The sequence below is a fragment of the Myotis myotis genome, unplaced genomic scaffold (assembly GCF_014108235.1).
Source record: "Myotis myotis isolate mMyoMyo1 unplaced genomic scaffold, mMyoMyo1.p scaffold_m19_p_11, whole genome shotgun sequence".
In the NCBI taxonomy this organism is placed as follows: Eukaryota; Metazoa; Chordata; class Mammalia; order Chiroptera; family Vespertilionidae; genus Myotis; species Myotis myotis.
In genome coordinates, this window is record NW_023416315.1 from 652,904 (window position 1) to 675,073 (window position 22,170).

The 22,170-nt window shown below is 67.5% G+C and overlaps 1 protein-coding gene across 1 annotated transcript in view; it reads right to left on the reverse strand.

Annotated features, from left to right (window-relative positions):
• Positions 1 to 2,157: 2,157 nt before the first annotated feature.
• The window catches only part of TNS3 (tensin 3), a 102,697-nt gene continuing 82,684 nt past the window's right edge, over positions 2,158 to 22,170 (reverse strand). The window contains 12 exon segments of the mRNA XM_036327197.1: positions 2,158 to 4,139; positions 5,021 to 5,047; positions 5,136 to 5,204; positions 5,664 to 5,832; positions 7,703 to 7,780; positions 9,052 to 9,129; positions 9,658 to 9,753; positions 10,652 to 10,783; positions 13,457 to 13,543; positions 14,257 to 14,704; positions 14,706 to 14,802; positions 14,907 to 15,051. Of these exon segments, the coding sequence (XP_036183090.1) occupies positions 3,995 to 4,139; positions 5,021 to 5,047; positions 5,136 to 5,204; positions 5,664 to 5,832; positions 7,703 to 7,780; positions 9,052 to 9,129; positions 9,658 to 9,753; positions 10,652 to 10,783; positions 13,457 to 13,543; positions 14,257 to 14,704; positions 14,706 to 14,802; positions 14,907 to 15,051 (1,571 nt within the window). The 3' untranslated portion in view covers positions 2,158 to 3,994.

Consider the following 22,170-nt stretch of genomic DNA (forward strand, 5'->3'; position numbering starts at 1 on the left):
CGACTTCAAAAAAAGCGGAATGCAGCGTTTTTCCTGATTTCCTGGAAAAGCTGTGCTCAGGGTCAGTGGTCAGCTGATCCGGGGAGAACGTGGGACAGTGAGCGGGACGCGCAGGACCGTCCCCTTGGCGACCCTGACGTCAGGTGACGCTGCAGCACAGGTCCCCAAAGGGATGGGTCGGGGTGCGGGCAGGGTTTACCCCAAAGTCCCGGAGGGGCGGCCCTGGGACACGGGGTGGGCGTTGGGACGGCAGTCAGGGCCTCGGCGCCTCCCCCACTCGGCCCCCCGCGTCTCCACTGAGGACAGAGGAGGGGCCAGGACGGAGGGGTCCGCTCGCCCTGCAGCAGCGCCCGGCGGGGGTCCCGCACGGAGACCTGACCCTGCGACACCCACAGGCAGCTGCTCTGAGTCCGCGCTCGGAGCCAGGACAGCCCGCCCCCCGCCGGCCCCGTGCACCCCCACTCCCCCCGCCCGGACGCCAGCTGACCGGCTGCCCTTGGATAAAGGGCCGCAGTGTTGGGGCCATTCCTGAAGATTCACAAAAAGGGGAAAACCCGACCTGTGGGGGCACAACTGGCAGGTGCGGAGCCAGCACCACGGGCTCCAGCTCCCCTCCCTCCGCATGAAAGCAACGCGCCCGCAGGCCGGCCCCGCGCAGTGAGCCCGGCGGCCACCAGGGGGCGCTGCCGCCCACGCTCTGGGCAGGGCCTGCGCTGACCTGGAGCCTGGAGCCGGGGTCCCGCCCTGGGGAGCCGGGCCCGCGAAGGAGGGATCGGTCCGGAAAGCGCGCCTGGAAGAGCGCAGGGCGGCCTCCAGGCCACGGGAGGGCTCAGGTCTGCAGCGAAAACCACAACGAGGGGCAGCTGTACAGAACCGGTTCCGTCTCGTTTCCGGGCCGGGGTCCCGGGGCCTGTGAGCGGGCGCGCCCACGCCAGCGCCGCAGACCTCACTCGCCCGTGACCCAGGCGCAGGGCGCAGCTGCTGGGGTGGCTGCTCGGCTTCAGGACCCGGCGCAGCGGGGCCTGGTGCCCACACAACCAGGGGGCCTGGGGCCACCGTCACCACACCTTTTGGACACGGGGGGGGGGGGGGGTGACCTTTCCATAGTCAGCGCCAAACCAGCCACACCTGCCGGCCATGGGGTGGAGCAGCCCACACCTGCCGGCACCACAGCACAGGCCCTGGACCGAGTCCATCCACGTCCACACGATCAACACACGGATCTACGCACGGATTTCAGAGCCGAAGGGAGAGGGGGCAGGATCGCCAGTGATGGAGCCTCAGCCACGGCTGGCTCCGCACGCCCCCCTGGAGATCCAGCCCGCAGCCCGGGCCTGTGCCCCGACCGGGAACTGAACCGTGACCTCCTGGTTCATAGGTCGATGCTCAACCACTTTAATTCCTGCCGGGCCTGGAATTAAATTCTTAAAACCCTGTATGCACGTGTTCAAGTAACCCTGAAGGCAGAGGATCCCCGAGATTACACCGCGACCATCAGCGATCCCTCCACTCCCCTCCCACAGACACCCACACACAGCCCCCCCGTACGTGTCACCCACACACAGACCCCCCGTCTGTGTCACGCACAGTCCCCCCCGTCCGTGTCACCCACACACAGCCCCCCCGTCCGTGTCACCCCCACACAGCCCCCCCGTCCGTGTCACCCACACACAGTCCCCCCGTCTGTGTCACACACACACAGCCCCCCGTCCGTGTCACGCACAGTTCCCCCCCGTCCGTGTCACCCACACACAGTCCCCCCGTCTGTGTCACACACACACAGCCCCCCCGTCCGTGTCACGCACAGTCCCCCCCCGTCCGTGTCACCCACACACAGTCCCCCCGTCTGTGTCACACACAGTCCCCCCCGTCCGTGTCACCCACACACAGTCCCCCCGTCTGTGTCACACACGCACAGTCCCCCCCCGTCCGTGTCACCCCCACACAGCCCCCCCGTCCGTGTCACGCACACACAGCCCCCCCGTCTGTGTCACACACGCACAGTCCCCCCCCGTCCGTGTCACGCACAGTCCCCCCCCGTCCGTGTCACCCACACACAGCCCCCCCGTCCATGTCACGCACAGTCCCCCCCCCGGTCCGTGTCACGCACACACCGCACCCCCCCCCTCGGTCCCCACAGGAAGCAGACGGCCCGGGTTACCAACGTTAATGTTTATTATACTCCGGAGAGAGATGCAGGGAGCAGAGTGCACACGGCGCACGAGCAGCCGCTCACACCTGGCTACACTGTACAACACGGGCGGCTCGGACGCCAGGCGTGCAGGCACGGGAGACGTGAGGGCCTCGGGGCCTCGGGCTTACAGGTTAACACTGAGGGGCGCAGTGACTGGTTAATGAGGGGCTAGGGGACCCCGGCCGGGACACCCGAGGGGCACACTGCCGGGAGGGCCCAGGACAGTGCCCTGTGCCCGCCGGCGCCCGGGACCAGGAGCCGGGGGAAGGGTCCTGCCAGGCTGAGCCGGGCGGGCGGCGGGGCTCACCTAGGGCCCGACACCCCCAGGTGTGACACGCGAGGAGGCCTGTCGTACCGACCAGGGCCGGCTCCTGGGAGCCTGGGCGCCCGTGACCGTGGGGAGGGCACGTTGCCGCCGACTGTCGGTTTGAGAGCAAAGGTGCCCGGCTTCTCGGGCGTCCAGGACGGGGGCTGCGAGGGAGGCCCAGGTCCGTGACTCCCGTGGGCTGCGCGTCTCACCGTCTGGCTCTGGCTTCTCTGCAGGCCTGTCCATCTTCATCTGGGAGGTCAGGGCTGGCCCTGCAGCCTTGGGTCAGACCTGGGTGTGAGCCCTCAGGGGGCGAGGCCTCGGGGGGCAGCACCAACCCGTCTGCTTCCCAATTCCCGCAGGAACCATGGGGGCTCCTAGGAACCAGAGCCTTGGGCCCAGCAGTCCCTGCGGCCACAGGCACAAGAGGAGGAAGGCCGCCCAGGGGCCCAGGCGGAGTTTGGCACAGGAATGAGGCACTTGCGTTTGGTGCTTTGGTGGGAGCTGCCCGGGGCCCACCGCCCTCGCGGTCCCAGCCTCTCGCCCGAGGCGCTGGCTGGTTCCTGGAGCAGAGAACCGGCCTCAGGCGGAGCCTGTGGGGCTGGGCTCGGAGGAAGGAGGCGGGGACGTCACTGGGACGGCACCTGCAGGGCCACCAGCTTCTCCTGAACCGAGACCACGTGCGGATCGGGCGATGGGCCCGGCACCGCCACGGCCATGGCACATGCCCGAGGGGGGAGGGGGCCCCAAACATCCACGAGAGAGATCCTCGCCGCCCCTCCAGGAGTCGCAGACGTGGACGAGGGGCGGGACGGGAGCTTCCAGAGCTCAGCACGTCCCCCCTCTAGAATCTCCCGCCCCAGGAAGGACGGCGCCTGTCCTGGTGCCCCGGGCACGGCGGGCACGGTGGGCACAGTGGGCACGGCGGGTACAGCGGGCACAGCGGGTACAGCGGGCACGGCGGCTGCAGCTGACACCGTGCAGGTTACACGGAAACGGCATTTCACCTCCGTCTCCGCCTTTCTCCCCTCGGCCTCCTGCACCTTCAGACCCGATGTGACGAGGCGGGTGGGGCTCTTGGCCACGGAGGTGCCCTTGTCCTCACAGCCCACCACGCGTCCCCTCTCGTGCCCTCATGCCCAAGGGCCCACCTGCATGACCTTCGTCACAGGTGCGAACCTGCTGAGGCAGAGGCCCTGGGCGTCGGGGGCACAGGAGCCCTCGGCCACAGTGGGGGACACTCTGGCGGCCCCTCAGGCCACGGCGGAACGGGCAGGTGGCCCCTCCCACAGGCCCTGTATGGGGAGCCTGCGTTTGCACACATGTCCCGGGTGCGGAGCTGGGCAGTGCCCCGGTGCCCAATTCTGCCCAGAAGGCCCAGCTGTGGACGCGCGGACGTGTCCGTCTCGGGAAGGGGCTGGGTCTCTGGAAGCCGGAGGAGCCAGGTGTCGGGGTCACCCCAGGGGCCCAGCAGGGGCCCGGCCGGGAGCGGCTCAGATCTTCCTCGGGGAGCCGATCATGACCTTGGACACGAAGTTGACGATGGCGCTGGCGGGCTGCTCGGGGTCGTGCTCCGCAAACAGGTGGCACACGTTGTCGGTGGCGCTGCCCTGCTTCCGGGCCACAAACCCGAAGACTCTACGGAGAGAGGCGGGGTCAGGGTCCATCTCCTGTCCGGCCAGGGCCACGGTGAGCGGGCAGAGACCTGCAGGGCCGCGCCACGCGGACCCCTGCCCGCCCCGCTGCGCCTTCGCGAACCCCGCGGCCCGAGGCTGCCGCCGCCTCTGCAGTGAGGGCCCCGGGGGTGGGAGCAGGTCAGGGCCGCCCGCTTGGCACCCGGCCGCTGTCCTGAGCCCTGAACCTCTTGGGTGTCACATGCTGGGAGCACGGGCCACGCGGGGGCCGACACCAGCGACGGTGCTCGCCACTGACACGCCGACCCCACCCCGGTCCCCACACCTGCGTCACACTGCACACCCTGGGGGCACGGGCATGGGGAGGCTCCTCAGATCTGCAGCCTCGGGCTGGCCCTTCTCCTTTTTAGAAGAATGAAGGGGTTTTGTGAGTCCAGCCGTCCCCACCCAGGAGGGAGCGGCCCAGGTCACCCAAAGGCTTGCACATCTCCCCCCCCCCCCCCCCGCCCCAACCCCCTGGAACGCAGCCAGCTGCCGCCAGGGCCTGGGGCTCGAACCCACCCAGACCCGGGACCCCGCTGGCCTCCGGGAACTTGGTCAGACCCTGAAACAAGGGGGACCATGAAGAAGGAATCCTAGGGCAGGGGGTGGGGGACAGCCCCCTGTGGGCGTGCAGGGCCCCACACTGCCCGCCCCAGAGTGAGGCATGAACCCGGTCCCTCTGAACCTGTGGACACCGGGCACCGCGTCTCCGTCACCCCAGCTCCGCCAGCTCACGCCACCCTCAACGCCAGCCAGCCCCTGCCCGAGCGCATGCCCAAGCCCTGGCCCCGGGCAGCCATTTCCTCCCAGGGACCCCCTCGGAGGGAGGAAGCCGGGGCTCACCTGCACGCCTGGCTGTCCGCGACCCACCTGCCAGGTTAGAGAGAACAGTTAGGTCAGCGTCTGTGCGGGCTGGGGCGCGGGCGCACGCACACACGCAGGGCACCCCCGCTCTTACTTCCTGTCCTGCGGGTCCAGCGCGCAGAAGATGACGCTGCTCACGGGGTAGTGCCTCCGGAAGAAGAGCCTGGGGGGGGGGGGGAGGGTGAGGCGCTGGCGGGCCCGGGGGACATGGCCGGCCCCCGTGTGTGGAGCGGGTAGGGGGCTGGGGGCACAGGCAGGAATTGTCCCTGGGGACCCGCCCATGGCGCCCCCATGGCAGATGCGCTGGCACGTGGTGAACGGTAAAGGGCTGAGCACGCTGGAGCCCCTGGAAGCCCCGTGAGCGCCGGGCCTGCCGGGCTCTGGCAGAACCACCATGACCCCCCTGCCCTGGCCGGGGTCACGGCCCAGCCCTCCTGCACCCGCACATCCTCCAGGTCCTGGGGTCCCAGCCCCTCGTCCAGGGACGACGGGGGCGCGGACGGAGCGCTGGCTGTTCTGGGATGGAAGCTCTCCCTGGGGTGACCCAGCACGGCCAGGGGAGGCCTGAGGGGCGCGCCCGGGTGTGAGCAGAGCCCGCCCGCCCGCCCTGCCCGCCACTCACTTCCTCTGGTTGTCCGTCAGGGTGATGCCCTGGGCCGACACCTTGAAGTGCACGACCGTCGACAGGGGTGGCGGCTGCTGGGCCAGGGTGGCGCTCAGGGCCTTCTGCACGGCCTGGTGGCCCGTGAGTGACTCCATCTCCAGGGAGCCCAGGTACCACACGTTGCAGGCTGCGGACGGGGGCATGGTCAGCGCGTCGGACACGGGCCGGTGCCTGGGGCTCAGGACGACTCAACCTGTGGCCGTGCCAGGTGCCCCGAAGGCTGCCCTTGCCCAATTCCAAGGCCCGGAGAGCGAGTGACCCAGACACACACGGAGCCCAGGCCGACGGGGAATGAACACTGCCCCGTGCGCCTGGCATCCCCGGGGCTGGGACCCTCCTCAGCGCCACGCTGGCCCTGGGCCCGGCCACACGGAGTGAAGGACACACCCGAGAGGGGGGCGTGCAGCCGGCACCCCCTCACGGCCCTGCTGGAGCCCATGTTCCCGCCTCATCTCTCTGTCTTGTCAGCACGAAGGTTTCCGGACAGAAACTCAGGCCTCTCCTGTGTTTTGGAACAATCGCTGTCTCTCTCTCCCCGTCTCTTCTATTCTCTCTAAAAATGAATGGGAAAAATGTCCTCACTCCTTGGTGAGGATTTAACTAAATCCCTTGCCCTGGCCGGTTTGGCTCCGTGGATAGAACCTGTAGACGGAAGGGTCCCGGGTTCGATTCCGGTCAGGGCACATGCCCGGGTGGTGGGCTCGTCCCCAGCAGGGGGTGTGCAGGAGGCAGCCGATCCATGATTCTCTCTCATCATCCATGTTTCTCTCTCTCTCCCTCTTCCCTCCTCTGAAATCAGGAAAAGTATTAAAACAACCCCGGCAAGTTCCTTTGTAGACACTGAGACACGGACTCCTAAGTTCATAGGGAGGCCACGCTGTATGGGATGGGGAGCTGGAGACGCGGCGCCGCTGCAGCCGCCACAGAGCTGCAGCCTCAGGCCCCGTGGTGTCAATGCAGGAACAGACAGGCCCACGGACAGACAGGCCCACAGCAGGACAGACAGGCCACGGCAGGACAGACAGACCCACGGACAGACAGGCCCTCGGCAGGACAGACAGGCCCACGGCAGGACAGACAGGCCCACGGCAGGACAGACAGGCCCATGGCAGAACAGACAGGCCCATGGCAGGACAGACAGGCCCACAGCAGGACAGAGCTGGACCTGGACCCCATACCCAGCCCCAACCCTGTCAAAGGGGTGGGGGCAGCCAGCAGAGGAAAGATGGTCTTTCCAGCCAGCGCTGCTGGGACCGTGGGGCGTCCACATGGTTCTCCCTCATGGTGGATGTTTTTCGCTCTCTCCTCCCCCTTCCCCTCTGAAACCAATAAAAACAAAAACTCAAACACTGTGTGATTCCACCCGTGTGCGCCCTGGAGGAGGCAGAGCTGCGGGCGGTGATGGACGGTGGTCGCTGGGAGGACGGGCGGGAGGCTGAGGCTGTCCGTGTGCACCTGTCCCACCCCCTCAACGCCACCGAGGGGCCCTCACGGAGTCCGTGGACCTGGTGGTGACGCGTCGGTGCAGGTCCCTCAGCCGCGAGGCCTGTACCACCCGGTGGGGGTGTTTATAGTCCTGGGGGTGGGGGTGCAGGGGGAGGGCTCTATGGGAACCCAGTGGCTTCTGCTCCATTTTGCGGTAACCCTAAAACTGCTCTATAAAAATTAGGTCTATGAAAGGGCTCTGGGGAGGCTGCCGGGTGGGGGGTGTCGCCCTGGGGTGCGGGTGGGTGGGGGCAGCGTGGGCTTATTCAGTGGCATCCAGAAGGGCAGGCCCCCCATCCTGTCTCATGACATTTCCCCCAGGCTCAGCACAGACGTGGCACGTACCCCCCGAGCTGGGCCACGTCGGAGTCCCAGGCGCGTTTCCAGCCGCGGAGCCGCCTTCCAGCCGTGACGTGGAAGGAGCCGTCGGGCATGCAGAGGAGAGGAGCCCCAGACACCCGAGGGGACCCCAAACTCCGCCGCCGCCCGACCGGGGGAGGGGCGAGACCCACCTGCGCCCTGCTTCAGCAGCTCGGCCGCCGAGTTGGCCGCCGTCTGGGGCGGGCTGTCCGGGGCCTCCTCCAGCGGGTCTGCGGAAGGGGCGGGACACCGTGGTGCTGAGACGCTGAGCCAGGAGGGATCCTCCGACAACCCGCGAGCCCGGCCGAGCGCCCGGACGGCCTGCCTGCCTGGCGGTCGGAAGCTTCTGGCCGTGCCGTCCAGCCGAGGCCGGCCCCCCATCTGAGAAAAGCCGGGCCCGGCCAGCATGGGGCGTCCTGACTCTGAACCTCAGAGTGTATTCACAGCAGCGATGTTCCGCCTTTCCGTCTCACGGCACACAAAGTAAGGGCTAGCATTCTGTGGCTCAGCAAGAAATATGTACTTTGCCGCCCTGCCAAGAGCAATGGGTGTGACTTCATTCCTTCACACGGCGGCTGCTGTTGGGTGGCTGGCCAGTCACTGGACAGCCTCGGGGAGAAGAGGCCGGGCCAGGCCACAGGCAGGGCTGTGTGCGCCATAACCTCGCGGCACCGGTGGGAAACCGTGGGCCTAAATCTACCTATATCACAGCCTGAGCGACCTTCCAACTGTCAGACCGTCTGACCGGTTGCTATGACGCACACTGGCCACCAGGGGGCAGCGCTCAGCACAGGAGCTGCCGAGCTGCGGTGACTTGGCAGCTGCGTTTCTCGGGTGACGCACTGGAACCAGAGAGGAGGGAGCCCGATTCCGGGGTGCGTCACCCGAGAACCGCCCTCTCGCAATCCAGGACCCCTCGGGGGGTGTCGGAGAGCCGGTTTCGGCCCGATCCCCGCAGGCCGGGCCGAGGGACCCACCTGAACACGACTCCGGGCACCGGCCTCTAGTGAGTTCTACAAGGTAAACGACATTGACCTGGGCTGTGAATTCGTCTTCACGGCAGAGAATAAAGTAACGTGACCGGAGCTGGGACACGGGGTTGGACACGCGTGGGCGTGTGCGCTGCTGCCTGTGCCCGTAGCTGTTCTCACACCCACGAAGGGAGCGAGAGCCCGCCCAGCGCCCTGAGCCCGCAGTGCCCCCGCTCCGCTGACGGTGGGATCACAGGTGAGGTCAGCGGCTCGAAGGGCGGCATTTGTAGGTCTGAGCCGGAGCCTTTGCTGCCGGAGCCTCTGCGAGGCCTGGTGTCACGGCGGCTGGTGAGGGCACAAGGGGCCACCTTCCTGTCCCTGACCTGGTCGGCCACTCAGCCTTCTCTAGGGCTCAGCCCGGAGGACAGGTGGGTAAAACCTCGCGCCGGCTCTCCCCGGGCCTTGGCGGGTCCTGACCCCGCGTGGCTGACCCCGTGGCGACGCCCCCCTCCCCCCCTCCCCCCACGTACCTCTGTCGGGGATGAGCAGCTTGCAGGGCAGCGCCAGGGGCGTGATGGAGTGCTGGCACACCAGGGCCGTCAGGCTCCCTGCGGGGGGCAGACAGGTCAGCAGGGCCCCGACAGGCACCGCCCGCCCATCTGCCCGCTCGGGGAGCCCACAGCCAACGCGCTGCCTTGTGGGGGGACTTTGTGCAAAACGTCAGCAAACAGGGAGGGGGGGTGCGAGCAGCAAGGGTTCGCGGCAGACACGGTCCTCAGGCTTCGTAAGAGTAAGCCACTGTCCGCCAGTCAGGGCGGCGACCTTCCCGGGTCTCTGGACGTGGCTCCAGGGCCGCGGGAGAGCACCCAGGCCTCGCCCAGTGCTCAGGGCCACCCCACAGGCCTGCGGGGTCCGGGCTGCCTGCACAGAGGCCGGCCCGTCTCTGCTGCCCCCGCGTTTCCGGCCGCCCTGGCTCTGCGTTTGCTGGGCGTGGAGCAGGCTTTCCAGGGCCATTTTGCACCCTGTTCACTCAGGGGCGGGCGTGGGGGACAGGAGCCTGGGAGGCGGGACTACAGGAGACGCTGAGAGGGACGCTCTGGGGAGCGAAGGCCCCGCTGGGCCACGCCCGCACTCACCGAAGTAGGGCTCGTTGGAGCAGCCCTTGAGCCGCACGCCCTTCGGGGTGCACTCGACCAGGAAGTGCCGGACCAGCTCGTTGGCCAAGTCACCAGCTGCGGAGGAGGTTAACCGAAAGGAAGAGCGTTAGACACTGGGCGCGAGGGCGGGAGAGGGCAGTGGTCAGAGTAGGAGGCGGCAGTCAGAGCGAGGACAGTGGTCAGAGGGAGGAGGTGGCGGTCAGAGGGAGGTGGTGGCGGTCAGAGGAAGGAGGCGGTGGTCAGAGGGAGGAGGCGGCAGTCAGAGCGAGGACAGTGGTCAGAGGGAGGAGGCGGTGGTCAGAGCGAGGACAGTGGTCAGAGGGAGGAGGCAGTGGTCAGAGGGAGGAGGCGGCAGTCAGAGCGAGGACAGTGGTCAGAGGGAGGAGGCGGTGGTCAGAGGGAGGAGGCGGAGGTCAGAGGGAGGAGGCGGAGTCAGAGGGAGGAGGTGGCGGTCAGAGGGAGGAGGCGGAGGTCAGAGGGAGGAGGCGGAGGTCAGAAGGAAGAGGCGGTAGTCGTGGTCAGAGCGAGGAGCTGCTGGGAGGCCGCTCTGTGGCACATCCACACACATGTGGACGCAGCCATCTCGATCCCGAGCAGGAGGCAGGTGCTGTCCTCGCCTGAGAAGGGTAGGTTACGCCTGCAGCCGCCAGGCCATGAGTCCTGGGGCAGGGCAGCGCCGTGCACACAGTGTGCCCTTTATGTAAGGAAACGGGCGCGGGCCGCCTGCTGGGGAGACACCCCTGCTGGACGGGGGGAGCGCCTGGCAGGGACCTGGGACAACCATCGGATCCCTGGACAGTGGGGAGGGCCACCGTTCAATGAGGAAGTAAAACTTACAAAGAATTAAGCTTCCTTTTCGCACGAGGACCGAGCTTAATAAAACGCCCCCGAGAAGACAAACACCAAGAAGGCACCTGTGAGCGCCGCGTCGCGAGGGCAGGCACAGAACCAGGATGTGGGGGCCGGCACCCACCTTTCTTGTTCAGCTGCAGGACGGAGGGTGGGGGCGTGGCCACCTTCATGGCCAGGCCGTAGGCGCCTCGGAAGGAGTGGCTGTCCCGGACGACGAAGGACCCGGGCTCCTTGTCCCTCAGCATGGCGATGGCTGTGGGGGGGGGGGGGGGGCACGAGGGTCTGTGGGTGCACGTTCTTCCCCGTGATGTCCCGCGAAGGCCCTCTTCTCCTCTTGCCACCTGGGCCAGTGGGTGAGGGCCAGCTCCCGCTGGGGGAGGTCTCCGGGATGACACGCGGTGCATCTGAGGACACAGATGCGAGAGGCGGCCCCTCCCTCTGGGTCACAGACCCCCGTCCAGTGGCCACCAGTAGCCGTGAGGCCCACACGCAGCCCCGGCTGGCAGCCAGGGCCCAGAGCACACAGCCTGGGGTGCGAGGGGGCGGGGGACCAGCTTCCCACAGGAGGAAAGGTTTCCATCCACATAGACCTGCCCTGAGGTGTGACTCAGGGTTCAATAGTTGATACAAATTCCGAGACAGGCCCGAGGGGTGGCTGTGCGCGCCTGGACGCTGGGAAGTCCTCCCAGGACCAGCACCGACTCGGGCGACAGCGGAGCTGGCACGTCTGGGCTCCGTCTTTCCTGGGTGACGGGGGCATTTAGCTCGTAACTGTTCCCTAAAAATACCCCTCCCTGCTGGGGCCTGGCACCCAGTCCTCTGCTCACGGTGGAGGAAGAGGGGCGTGTTGGGGTGACGGCACCCTCAGGCCGATGCTGCCCAGACACAGCCAGAGTTTCTCTCGTAACAATTCAGAGTTTCTTCTATAGGGTTTAGTATTTACAAAAAAAAAAAAAAAAAAAAAAAAAAAAAAAAAAGAGAGAGAAGGAAAAAACTAGGGATTTCAAGCATAAATACAAATTCCAGCCCCGAAGACAGGGCCCCTCTCTGGGCAAAGGACAGACTAGTGAGGGGCAGGAAATGGCATCAGCGACGTCAGTGTCCGTCCGAGGCCGCCCCCCCATCCCCCACAGGCGCCTTCGGGGGCCCAGAGCAGCCGCAGGACAGCTGTGTCCCATCCGCTTCCTGCAGCCGCTCCCTCCTGAGCTGTTTACGTCCATCTCAGAAGCACCCAGGGAGCATGTCCCCACGTCACACGGGGCCCACTGGGCTCCACTCGGGCTGGCGGCCCCGCCTGCCTCTTCCTGAAGCTCCCCTGTGGCTCTGATCGGAAAGGCGCACCCCGACCCTACAGACAAAGCAGCCCACAGCGCTCTGCCCGGGGGCAGCACACGCCACCCCGTGGGCGCCCGTCGGACCGGCCTCCTTATAAACGTCTAGAAGGGACGTGAGTTCAGCTCCAACATCACCAGGCGCACAGCAGCGTCTCTGAGACGAGCTCCCCCAAAGGGCCTGCGCTGTGCGGCTGAGACTCGGCGACAGGCGGTGCCCCCACCCCCGGCGTCCTGCCCCGTATCCCGCCCCCTCCCCTCCGTGTCCTGCTCTGTCCTCCTGCAGCGTCCCGCCCCGTCCCCACCCCAAGACCAGGGAGTCACCTGCCCGCGGCCATGCCCGCCTGCTTCCTGGGGAGCCCTGGTTTCCCCTCAGAGGAGGGGCGGCCCCGCCAGCCCAGCCCCTGGTCTAGAAGGCTGCTCTGGTGGAAGACGGGCCCACGTGGAATATTCTAGAACACGGTGCCCGACAGCACTTGTGGTCAGCGTCTGTCCAGCGGCCGAGGGCCGAGGGCCGGAGTTGACGGGCACAGTCGTGGGGATTCTTGCGACCAGAGCGGGTGGCGGTCGGGATGGAGGCCTGACCGCGGAGCCAGCTGGGCCACGGAGGCCAGCGCAGGGCGCGAGGGGGCTGGGCCGCGGGCTCCCAGGAGGACAACAGGGTCACTGACTGGGAGAAAAGCCGCTTCTCTCCATCGCTTCTGCTGACGGACAGGCTGCGCCAGGAAGCCGGCCGGGCTGTCCGCAGCCACTCAGCTCCTTGGTCCCGGCGGCTCCGGGAGCCCCGAGGCTGAGGCCCCGGCACAGCGGCCTGGCCGCCGGGGGCCGCCCCCACCGAGCGAAGCCGACCCCCTCTCAGCCGCCACCAGGCAGCCGAGGGAACGTCATTCCTGGGATCTGGGCGGCGTCTCCAGGCTCCTGGCCGGTCACACGCCCTCTGCTCTGGGGGACGCCCTGGAGGGACCCCCACGTGGCTGTGACTCAGCCTCCCCAGGGCAGCAGGCCCCGTGGGCGGAGCAGCGCCCTGGGGACCACGAGTCCTGCTGGGAGGCCTCCTCCCCCCGGGGCCCCGCTCGGCTCCCAGGCGGCAGCTCGTCTACTCTTGTTCCCCTAAGAGCTACCCAGGACTGAGCTGCCCAGAACCACGGACGCAGCCCGGCCGGCGGGGCTCAGGGGCTGAGCGTTGACCCGTGAACCAGGCTGAGGTCAGGGTTCGATTCCGGTCAGGGGCACAGGCCCGGGTTGCGGGCTCGATCCCCAGTGTGGGGGGTGCAGGAGGCGGCCGATCCGTGATTCTCTCTCATCACGGATGTCTCTCTCTCCCTCTCTCCCTCCCCCCTCCTCTCTGACATCAATAAGAACATATTTAAAAACAAAAACCCACGACGGTGCCTGGACTCCGGAGCTGCCCGAGGCGCCCGGACAAGGGGTGTGGGAGCGAGGGGCTGTCTGTCACCAGCCCCTGCCACTCAGCACTCGCCTCTCCCTGTGGACAATCGCAGGTGTGCCCTGCAGACGCCGGGACTCCAGTCCTCCCTCCCGCCTGGCCCCTCTCCCCCGGCCCCGCCTCACGCTGACGCCGAGCCCGCACGCACCTTGCTCCCTGGAGATGTCCGCCTTGTACCAGAACTTGGAGGTGTCCTGCACAAAGCTCACCGTCACCTGCTTCTCACCTGGGTTTTCTGTAAAACGGGGTTGAAACAGGCGCTGTGTCACCAGCTCTCACCTCCCGGGGGCTGAGGGTCGTCCCCCCCTGGGCTGATGGGGGTCAGGCACGGGCTGTTGAATAATGGGGGTGAGACACGGAAGTCGGGTCCGGGGAACATCCAACAACACGTCCTTAGAAAGACGGGGGCTCAGCTGGCCCAAGTGGCTCAGTGGCTGAGCGTCAACCCATGAAGCAGGAGGTCAGGGTTCGATTCCCGGTCAGGGCACAGGCCTGGGGGGCAGGCTCGATCCCCAGTGTGGGGCGTGCAGGAGGCGGCCGATCCATGATTCTCTCTCATCATTGATGTTTCTCTCGCTCTCCCCCTCTCCCTTCCTCTCTGGAGTCAATAAAAAGTCTCTCTATATTTTAAAAAGAACGGAGTTCTTCCTTCATTTTTAAAAAAAGCAGACAGACAGACGGGCACAAAGCAAGGCGAGCCGTGCTTCCCGGTGCCGAGCTCGTAAGAGTGTGAAAGAACTTACTGGAAACGAATTCGCTTAATTCAAAACCAGTTACTTCTCCAGCCCCTGGTTCCGAGGGAAGGGGGTCGCCCACGGCAGGTGCTCCTCTCAGGGGCAGGGAGGCTCCCGGGACACGCAGCCGCCGCGGGGAGGACGGTGGGAGGCGCCCGGCCCGGCACAGAGGCTCCCCGCTTCCCAAGGGCCCCCCCCAGAGGGACCCACGTACCCGGAGAAGGAGCCGCTGCCTCGGGGGGCTTGGAGAAGTCGGGGAGCACGCTGGGGAAGGGGATGCTCATGGTGCTCCCGCTGTGGGGGCTGGAGAAGCCGCTGGAGGCTGGGGAGACGGAGCCCAGGGAGTGGTCGCCCTCTGAGGCCCGCTTCTTCTCGGGGAGCGGCGGCTGCCCGGGCCCCCCCGGGAGGAAGGGGGGCAGGAAGCCATTGTCCGCAGTCACTGCCGCTGCCCGCAGGGCCCCCGGGGCCTCCGTGGGGGGCAGGCCGCCTCCCCCGGGGGCCGCGCCAAAGCCCAGGAAGGCCGGGCTGCTCGCGGGGCCCGGCGCCTCGGGAGACTCCGCCAGCGACAGCGCGGGGCCGTGGAAGGCGGGCGGGAGCTCGGCGGGCGGGAGGTGCGGCCGCCCGGGGCTGGGCCCGTCCTGGCCGGGACCCGGGAACTGGCTGGGGCCCAGGAGGCTCCGGGGGGGGCCGGCTGCTCCCAGGCAGGGCCGGCGTGGGTTTGGGGCTGGTGTCCACCCACGGGTGCTCGGCAGACACGGGGCTGTTCGGGAGGCAAAGCGTCAGAGCAGACGCAGGAAGAACAAGAGTCAGATGGCGCGGGCCACGGGCAACCCTCCCACGGCCCAGCCACGGCTGCCCACTGACCTGTCCCTCCGGGAGCCGGGGCCGCTGCTGGAGGCGGCGCAGGAGGCGGCGAAGGCCCGCGGGAAGGGCGGCGCCGAGGGTCTGGGTCCCGCGGGGCTCTCGGACATCCCCACAGAGCGAGCGAGGGCCTCGGGGCCACGTGGCTCTGGAGACAGGGCAGGGGCGGAGACTGTTCTGTCTGCAAGGAGCAGGCCCCCCGACGCCTGGCCACACGAGGGTCACGTGGCCTCAGCCCCGCACAGCGCTCGGCAGGAAAGCGTGAGCTGCTGTCCTCGCCGTGCAAGTGGGGGGCTCGGCGACCCAGGGCCGTGTCACCAACAAGGGCAAGGCCACTTCCCAGCAAGCGCCGCCGTGGGAGCCGTGGGAGGGCACACAGCCCACACGCCCCCCCAGCTGGTCACTCAGGTCACTTCCCACTTGAGCACGGTGTTGCCCGTGGCGTCTTCACCCGAAGGTGCAACCCACCCAGCCCAGCCCCTGTCATGCAGGGGAGAGGCCGAGAGCCTTCACAGCTGCCTGTGGGACACCCAGCCCACACGTCCCACGGATCCCACCCGTCCCACGGATCCCACACGTCCCACAGGGTCCCACCCGTCCCACGGATCCCACACGTCCCACGGATCCCACACGCCCCACGGATCCCACCCGTCCCACGGATCCCACCCGTCCCACGGATCCACACGTCCCACAGGATCCCACCCGTCCCACAGGATCCCACACGTCCCACAGGATCCCACCCGTCCCACGGATCCCACCCGTCCCACGGATCCCACACGTCCCACGGATCCCACCCGTCCCACGGATCCCACATGTCCCACAGGATCCCACCCGTCCCACAGGATCCCACACGTCCCACGGATCCCACCCGTCCCACGGATCCCACCCGTCCCACGGATCCCACACGTCCCACAGGATCCCACCCGTCCCACGGATCCCACACGTCCCACAGGATCCCACACGTTCCACGGATCCCACACTTCCCACGGGATCCCACCCGTCCCACGGGATCCCACCCGTCCCACGGATCCCACCCGTCCCACGGATCCCACCCGTCCCACGGATCCCACACGTCCCACGGGATCCCACACGTCCCACGGGATCCCACCCGTCCCACGGGATCCCACACGTCCCATGGGATCCCACACGTCCCACGGATCCCACCCGTCCCACGGATCCCACACGTCCCACAGGATCCCACCCGTCCCACGGATCCCACGCGTCCCACGGATCCCACGGATCCCACCCATCCCACGGATCCCACACGTCCCACGGATCCCACACGTCCCACGGATCCCACACGTCCCACGGATCCCACGTGTCGCACAGGATCCCACGCGTCCCACGGATCCCACAGAAACTCCCACATCCCACTGATGAGAAGCTCATCCACCAGGGGCTGTGCCAGTGCCAGGACAGGCCTCTAGGCCACGGATTCTGGGGACGTTTAAAACCACCACAGTCACAACAGCACGACTGAGACCCAAGCTGTTCTGCATTCTGCCCTGGAACGAGGGGCTGTGAAGAGCAGGGACATTAAGAGAAGCCGCGTAGCCAGTCGACACCACGCTGTGTCTCCAGCCTCAACGTTTCCACGTGGAGCGTGTGGAACGGAGGCCAAGCGGAGGCCGTGGTTGGGCGGTGGCAGGCCACAGCTCTGGGGAGACAAAAACTGGGGTTCAGGGCTCAGAGCGAAGGGGCTGCAGAGGTGAGGGACCCTTGGAGCACTGTCTCCCTGCCAGGCATCCTGACTCCCAGGCCCAGGGGCAGAGCCAAACGCGGCAACCGGGAGGACAACCAGGAGGAGGCGCTGCCGAGGAGCCAGGCGCAGTGTGGGCAGGGTGCTCTCAGCCCGGGACTCGAGGACCCACAGGCCAGAGACGGACGGACAGACACGCAGTTCTGTGGCGAGTCTCTAAAAGGACTGCCCGCCTGGCTGCCCAGCCCGGCTCTGGGCTCAGCTGCAGGGCCTGGGCACCATTAGAGCAGGGCGGGCGCCAGCCTCGCGGGAACTTAGGGTGATGCTCCTGGGAGCCGCCTTCTGCGGGGCCTGTGCAGGGCCGGCCGTCTCCGCTCCGGACGGGAAGCCACTGTGGGCGCACAGGCCCTTCCCCAGGTCCGCGGGGGGCCCTTCCCCAGGTCCGCGGGGGGCCCTTCCCCAGGTCGGCAAGGGGCCCTTCCCCAGGTCCGCGGGGGGCCCTGGGGCAGTGCCCCAGCTTCCTGGGTGCAGCCCCCTGGGATGAGCATCGCAGTGTGGGGGATGCCCACGGGGACCCCCGCACCTCAGCTCCGACCCCATCGGGGCCCAAGGAGCTTCCTTAGGTCCCTGTACCTCCCCACACAGCCGGCCGTGGTCCTGGCCACGCCCTCCGTCCTCACCTCCTCCCTTCCCTGCCACACCCGGGGGGGCCCGGCCTCAGGGTCCTCCGTGTTTGGGACTCTGACCTGTCACTCACCCCCTGGTTCCCGGTGCCCGTGGGTGGCCTGGCCTGGGGACCAGGGCGCCGGCTCCCTCGCCCGGGATGTGGGGAGGAGGCCATGCCTGGCTTCCCCTTCCTGCACCAGAGGGTGCGGGCGTGAGGGGTCAGGGCTCCTCCGTGAGTCTATTTTAGGCTCCGGCTTGGGGGTGGGGGGCCTGGGCCGGATGACGCAGCTCCCGCTGTCCACTGTTTACATCGCGTGCAAGTGACAGGAAGAGGGACCCACTGTGCGGAGCCTGCGTCCGCCGGGGCCGGGCACTGAGGGCACAGCCTATGGTGGACACGGGGAGACGCTGGGCAGGGGCCACACTCACTAACGAAGTCGGGCAGGTGACGTCTATAAAGACGAACGTCAGCGTTTCCGTGTCCCGTGTTCCCGCCCAAAAGCTTACAAAGGTATAAGCCTCACTCGCCTGTCAATCACTGTGAACTACAAATGGCCACTGAACGCCCATGTGGCCTTTAATGAGAATAAGGTCACGTTACGGGGGTCAAGGGGGACTTGCCTAGGCCCCGCCTGTGACCCCGATCAACAGGCGTGTCCACGATAAAGTGTGAGAGTGAGAGCCTCTTTCTTCTTCCCTCCCTCCTCTCCTCCCTCCTCCCTCCCTCCCTCCTGCCCTCCCTCCTCCCCTCCCTCCTTCCCGCCCTCCTGTCTGCCATCTGTGGTCTGCGTCCTGGCCCCGCCCTCAGGGCGCCCCGAGGGCTGTGTGGTCAGTAGGGGAGCTCCCCGCGGAGGGGAGCCCGAGCCAGCCTTTCGTCTCCCCTTCGCTGCACTTCAGGGGGAATCTGGGGCTCTAGGAGGAAGAGCTCTGACCTTGGGTCCTGGTCTGGACTCCCCACCACAGTCCCAGGCCCCAGGGCACGACCCTGACCTCTGGGACCTCTGGGGTCACCTTGGACAGACCCCGGGGAGTGGGTCTGCTTGGCTCGGAGCCCCCCCCCCCCCCCCCCGGGGCCGATTTTCTTCTTCGCGCTTCTCGCTGCTGCTCCAGATTCTCGCTTTCTGTGGCCGTGAGGCTCACACACCACGTCCCGGACAAGCAGCCCTTCCTGCTGGCCAGCTACGCGGAGGCCCCCGTGAAAGCAGCCTTTGTGCGGGAGCTGTGGCGTGTTTCAGCCGAGCCCTCATTTTGCAATTCTTCTGTTAATTGTCTGCGAACAAGGAGCCATTTACCAGCCTCTGGGAGGCGGGGCGGACGGGCCAGCGGCCAGAGGGGCCAGTGGAGGCCGAGGAGGAGGCGCCATCTCGGGCCTTTCCTGGTGAAAACCCGTCCCGCGTTCTGGGCCACACACAGGCTCCCGAGCGGCCGCGGTGAACACGCACACGCACACGCCTTCCCGGCTCCGCCTCCTCTTACAGCCCACGTCACACACACACACACACACACGCGTGCTCCACGCGAGGCCCTTCCTGCGAGTCCCCGGAAAGCTTTCTCCTGGACCCGGTCTCAGCCTGTGGGTCCCGACCCCTTTGGGGGTCGAACGACCCTCTCACAGGGGTCGCCTAGGACCATCGGAAAACACATGTATAATTACGTACTGTTTTGTGATGAATCACTGCTTCAATTATGTTCCATTTGTAACAATGACATTGGGGTCACAGCATGGGGAGCTGTATTACAGGGGCGCGGCCTCAGGAAGGCTGAGGACCACTGTTCTAGAAGCATCCGAGGTCCCACTCCCCGACGGGCTGGGTGTGCGGCCCACAGCACTCGGGGTCCCTGTCTGTGAGGTCCTCATGCAAACGGGGAGCGATCCTTCAAACCTACGGCCCCTCTCCCTTCCCCAGTCACACGAGGACCAGAAAACGCGATCGAACGGCTCCCGCCCCAGACCCTCGCGAGGACGTCCCCTCTGGGAGGAGGCTCGCCTCCCGCGGGCAGGCGCCCGGGAATTCCTTCCCTCACAGACTGTCTCCCGGCAACGTCCACACCCAGGATGGTGCCCGCCCGCCCAGCGAGTCTCCGAGTGGCTGACCAGCCCCTGGCAAGCCTGAGAGCCGGCCTGGCGCCTGCCTCGCGGAGCTCCCGGGACACGCTCTTCCCTGCCCGCTCAGGAGCTGCAGGGGCCGGGGCCGAGGATGGGGTGCACCTGAGGCTGGGGGTGCTGAGGGCGCCCAGAGCACCCGGGCCAAGAATGGGGTGCACCCAGAGCTGGGGTGCTGGGGCGGGGAGAGGCCAAGGGGTGGGGCGCACCTGGGGCTGGGGCGCTGGGGCGGGGAGAGGCCTCATCACAGCAAACCTGGCCCAGCCCCTGTGCTCCCTGAGTGCCCTTCCTTCCACGGGGGGAGCACACCCAGGGGCTCGACCGCCTCCCCCAGCTGCAGGCTCTGCACCCGCAGCAGCTAAGGGAGGCTGCTCCCCATGTCAGAAAGTGGGGGCTGCTGCTTGTAAGGCCCCAGGACTGCTGAGTCCCCCGGGTCCCCTCCCTGATCCCCCGGGTCCCCTCCCTGAGTCGTCCCCCCCGCTGAGTCCCCAGGGACCCAAGTCCCCCTGGAACACGGGACCACACCACGTGTCCCTCCTCAGGTCTGCACTGCGTCCAGCCCAGCTTCACCTCCTGTGGACACGGCTCACTGTGCCACATGCTCAATGCCCACGTGCCTGCCCACTCCACGCCCAGCACAGGGAAGCTCCCCGGATGCTGATGTGACCGGGCAGTAAAGCAAGACAGGAGGCACGCGCCCCCGACCCACGTCCCGGCCTGCCTGTCAGTCCTGCCCACCTGGGCCCTGTGGGGACGGGGCACGGGGTGCACCTGGGCAGCCCCCCTTCCCGCTGGCCCTCCCCAGCCTCGCACCAGGGTCCCCGCCCCACCCAGACCTGCCCATGCGGCTTCAGGGCGCCCACCTCCCGCAGGGCAGCCGCCCGGGTCCTGGGTCCTCGCTACACAAACCCCTCCCTCCCCCGCCAAGCTCCACGCAGAGAGCCTGGTGCTATTTAGACCCAAAGCCTGTTAATCCCAGACCGTCGGGAGGCCTGCCCCTCGGGGACACGGGCTCCCCAGCCGTGAGCGTGCCCTGCCCCCCCCCACCTGACCTATTTATGCGTCTGAGTAAACCCCAGAAGGTTCTGTCCCTGCAGCTACTACCCCCGCTTCCCCCATCACCAAGGCCTCCGGACTCAACCTCCCCAGCGAGCTGCGAGCTGCGAGGGGACCGCCCCTCACAAGGACAGACCGAGCAGCAGCGGGACTGACAGACTGACGGACGCCAGGACGGCTCTGCGTCTGCCCCGGGCGATGCACGTGGCCGGGTCCCGAGACCCCACCCCTAGAGCATTCCAGAAGCATCTTGATCGTCACCATCACTCGGTCGCCCAGGAATGCTGACTGCCCTGTGCTCTGCCCCTGCCCCTCGTCACACCCGCCCCTCACACTCCGGCTGCAGGGCCCTGTCCGTCCTGACCTGGCTCCGGCACCCGCCCCTCCCTCTGGGCCGACAGGGGCCACACCAGACACGGCCCTGCCCAGGCGGCTGCCTAGTTGGGGCCGATGGGGAGGCGGCACTGGTCCCAGCTCCTCAGCGCCGTCCACGCTACTGGCCGCGGCGCGGGAACAGGGCCGTGAGGTCTGTGGGTGGGTCCACGGGGCCTGGGAGGAGCGAGTGGGGGAGCTCTCGGCGGTCCTGGGCCTCGGGGTCAAGTCCACGGGTCCCACGGACGGCCGTGCTCCCTCCGCACGGCACTGCCACCGACACCCTCAGCCACGCTGCCCCCCCACCCCCCCAGCTCCACCGCGAGCAGCTTCCCGCCTTTGCCTGTTGTTTCCTTAAACCACAGGGAGGGGAGGCCAGAGACGGAGAAGGCACAGCTTCCGAAACGGCCTTGAGTGTGAGCCGCGCCCAGAGCGCCGACCGTCACAGCCACGCTCCGCACGGCCGCGGCTCACGGCTCAGCGTCACGGCTGTGGAGTCACAGGAGGCTCCACGGGGTTAACACCCGGGTCCGTGACGCCTCCGCCTACTTTACAAGGACAATCCTGACGTCGGAGGACGGGCTCCAGGCTGCGAGCCCAGGACGTGCGGGGACAGCTGAGCCGCGGCCTCCCCAGGACGGAGCCTCATCCCACGGCGCCGAGGTGACCCCTGTTCTGAAGGCTCCCAGGCCCGGGAGGCCCTGTCCCGCTGTAGCTACACTCTTCCCACGCGAGGTCCCTCCCCCACGCCTGCTCCCTCCTCCCTCCCTCCCTCCTCCCTCCCTCCCTCCTCCCTCCCTGCCTCTGCCTCCCTCCTATCTCCTTCCCTCATCCTTCATCCTCCCTCCTCCCTCCCTGCCTCATCCTTCCTCCACACCTCCCTCCCTCCTCCCTCTCTCCTCCCTCCCACCTCCCTCCCTGCCTCTGCCTCCCCTACCGCCATAGGGACATCTGACAGTCAGCGCCTAACTTCACAACTGCACCCACCTAATGGGGAGGGAGCCATGGGCCTCATCTGTGGGCATCATCGCCGCTCAGAACGCCCAGACCCTCAGCAGGACGCTCCAAGTTCGGCCGGAACCCCCGCGGCCATCCTCGCCCACCCTCGCCCCTGCCTCTGCCCACCAGGCAGGGTCCCCTCCCTCCGCACGCAAACCAGCCTGGGCCTGTGTCTCCCGTGGTGAGAAAGCCATCGCCATCCTAAGCAGACAACTCCAGGGCCACAGCGTGTGGGATCCACGGAAACGACACGGTGTGTGACGGGCAGCAGAGCCCCAGCCACGGGAAACCTGGACAGACGTTATCTCCACTCGACCCAGAGGAGCCCCTGGACCAGAGCGGCCCATGGACTCTGGCGGGAGAACAAGCGG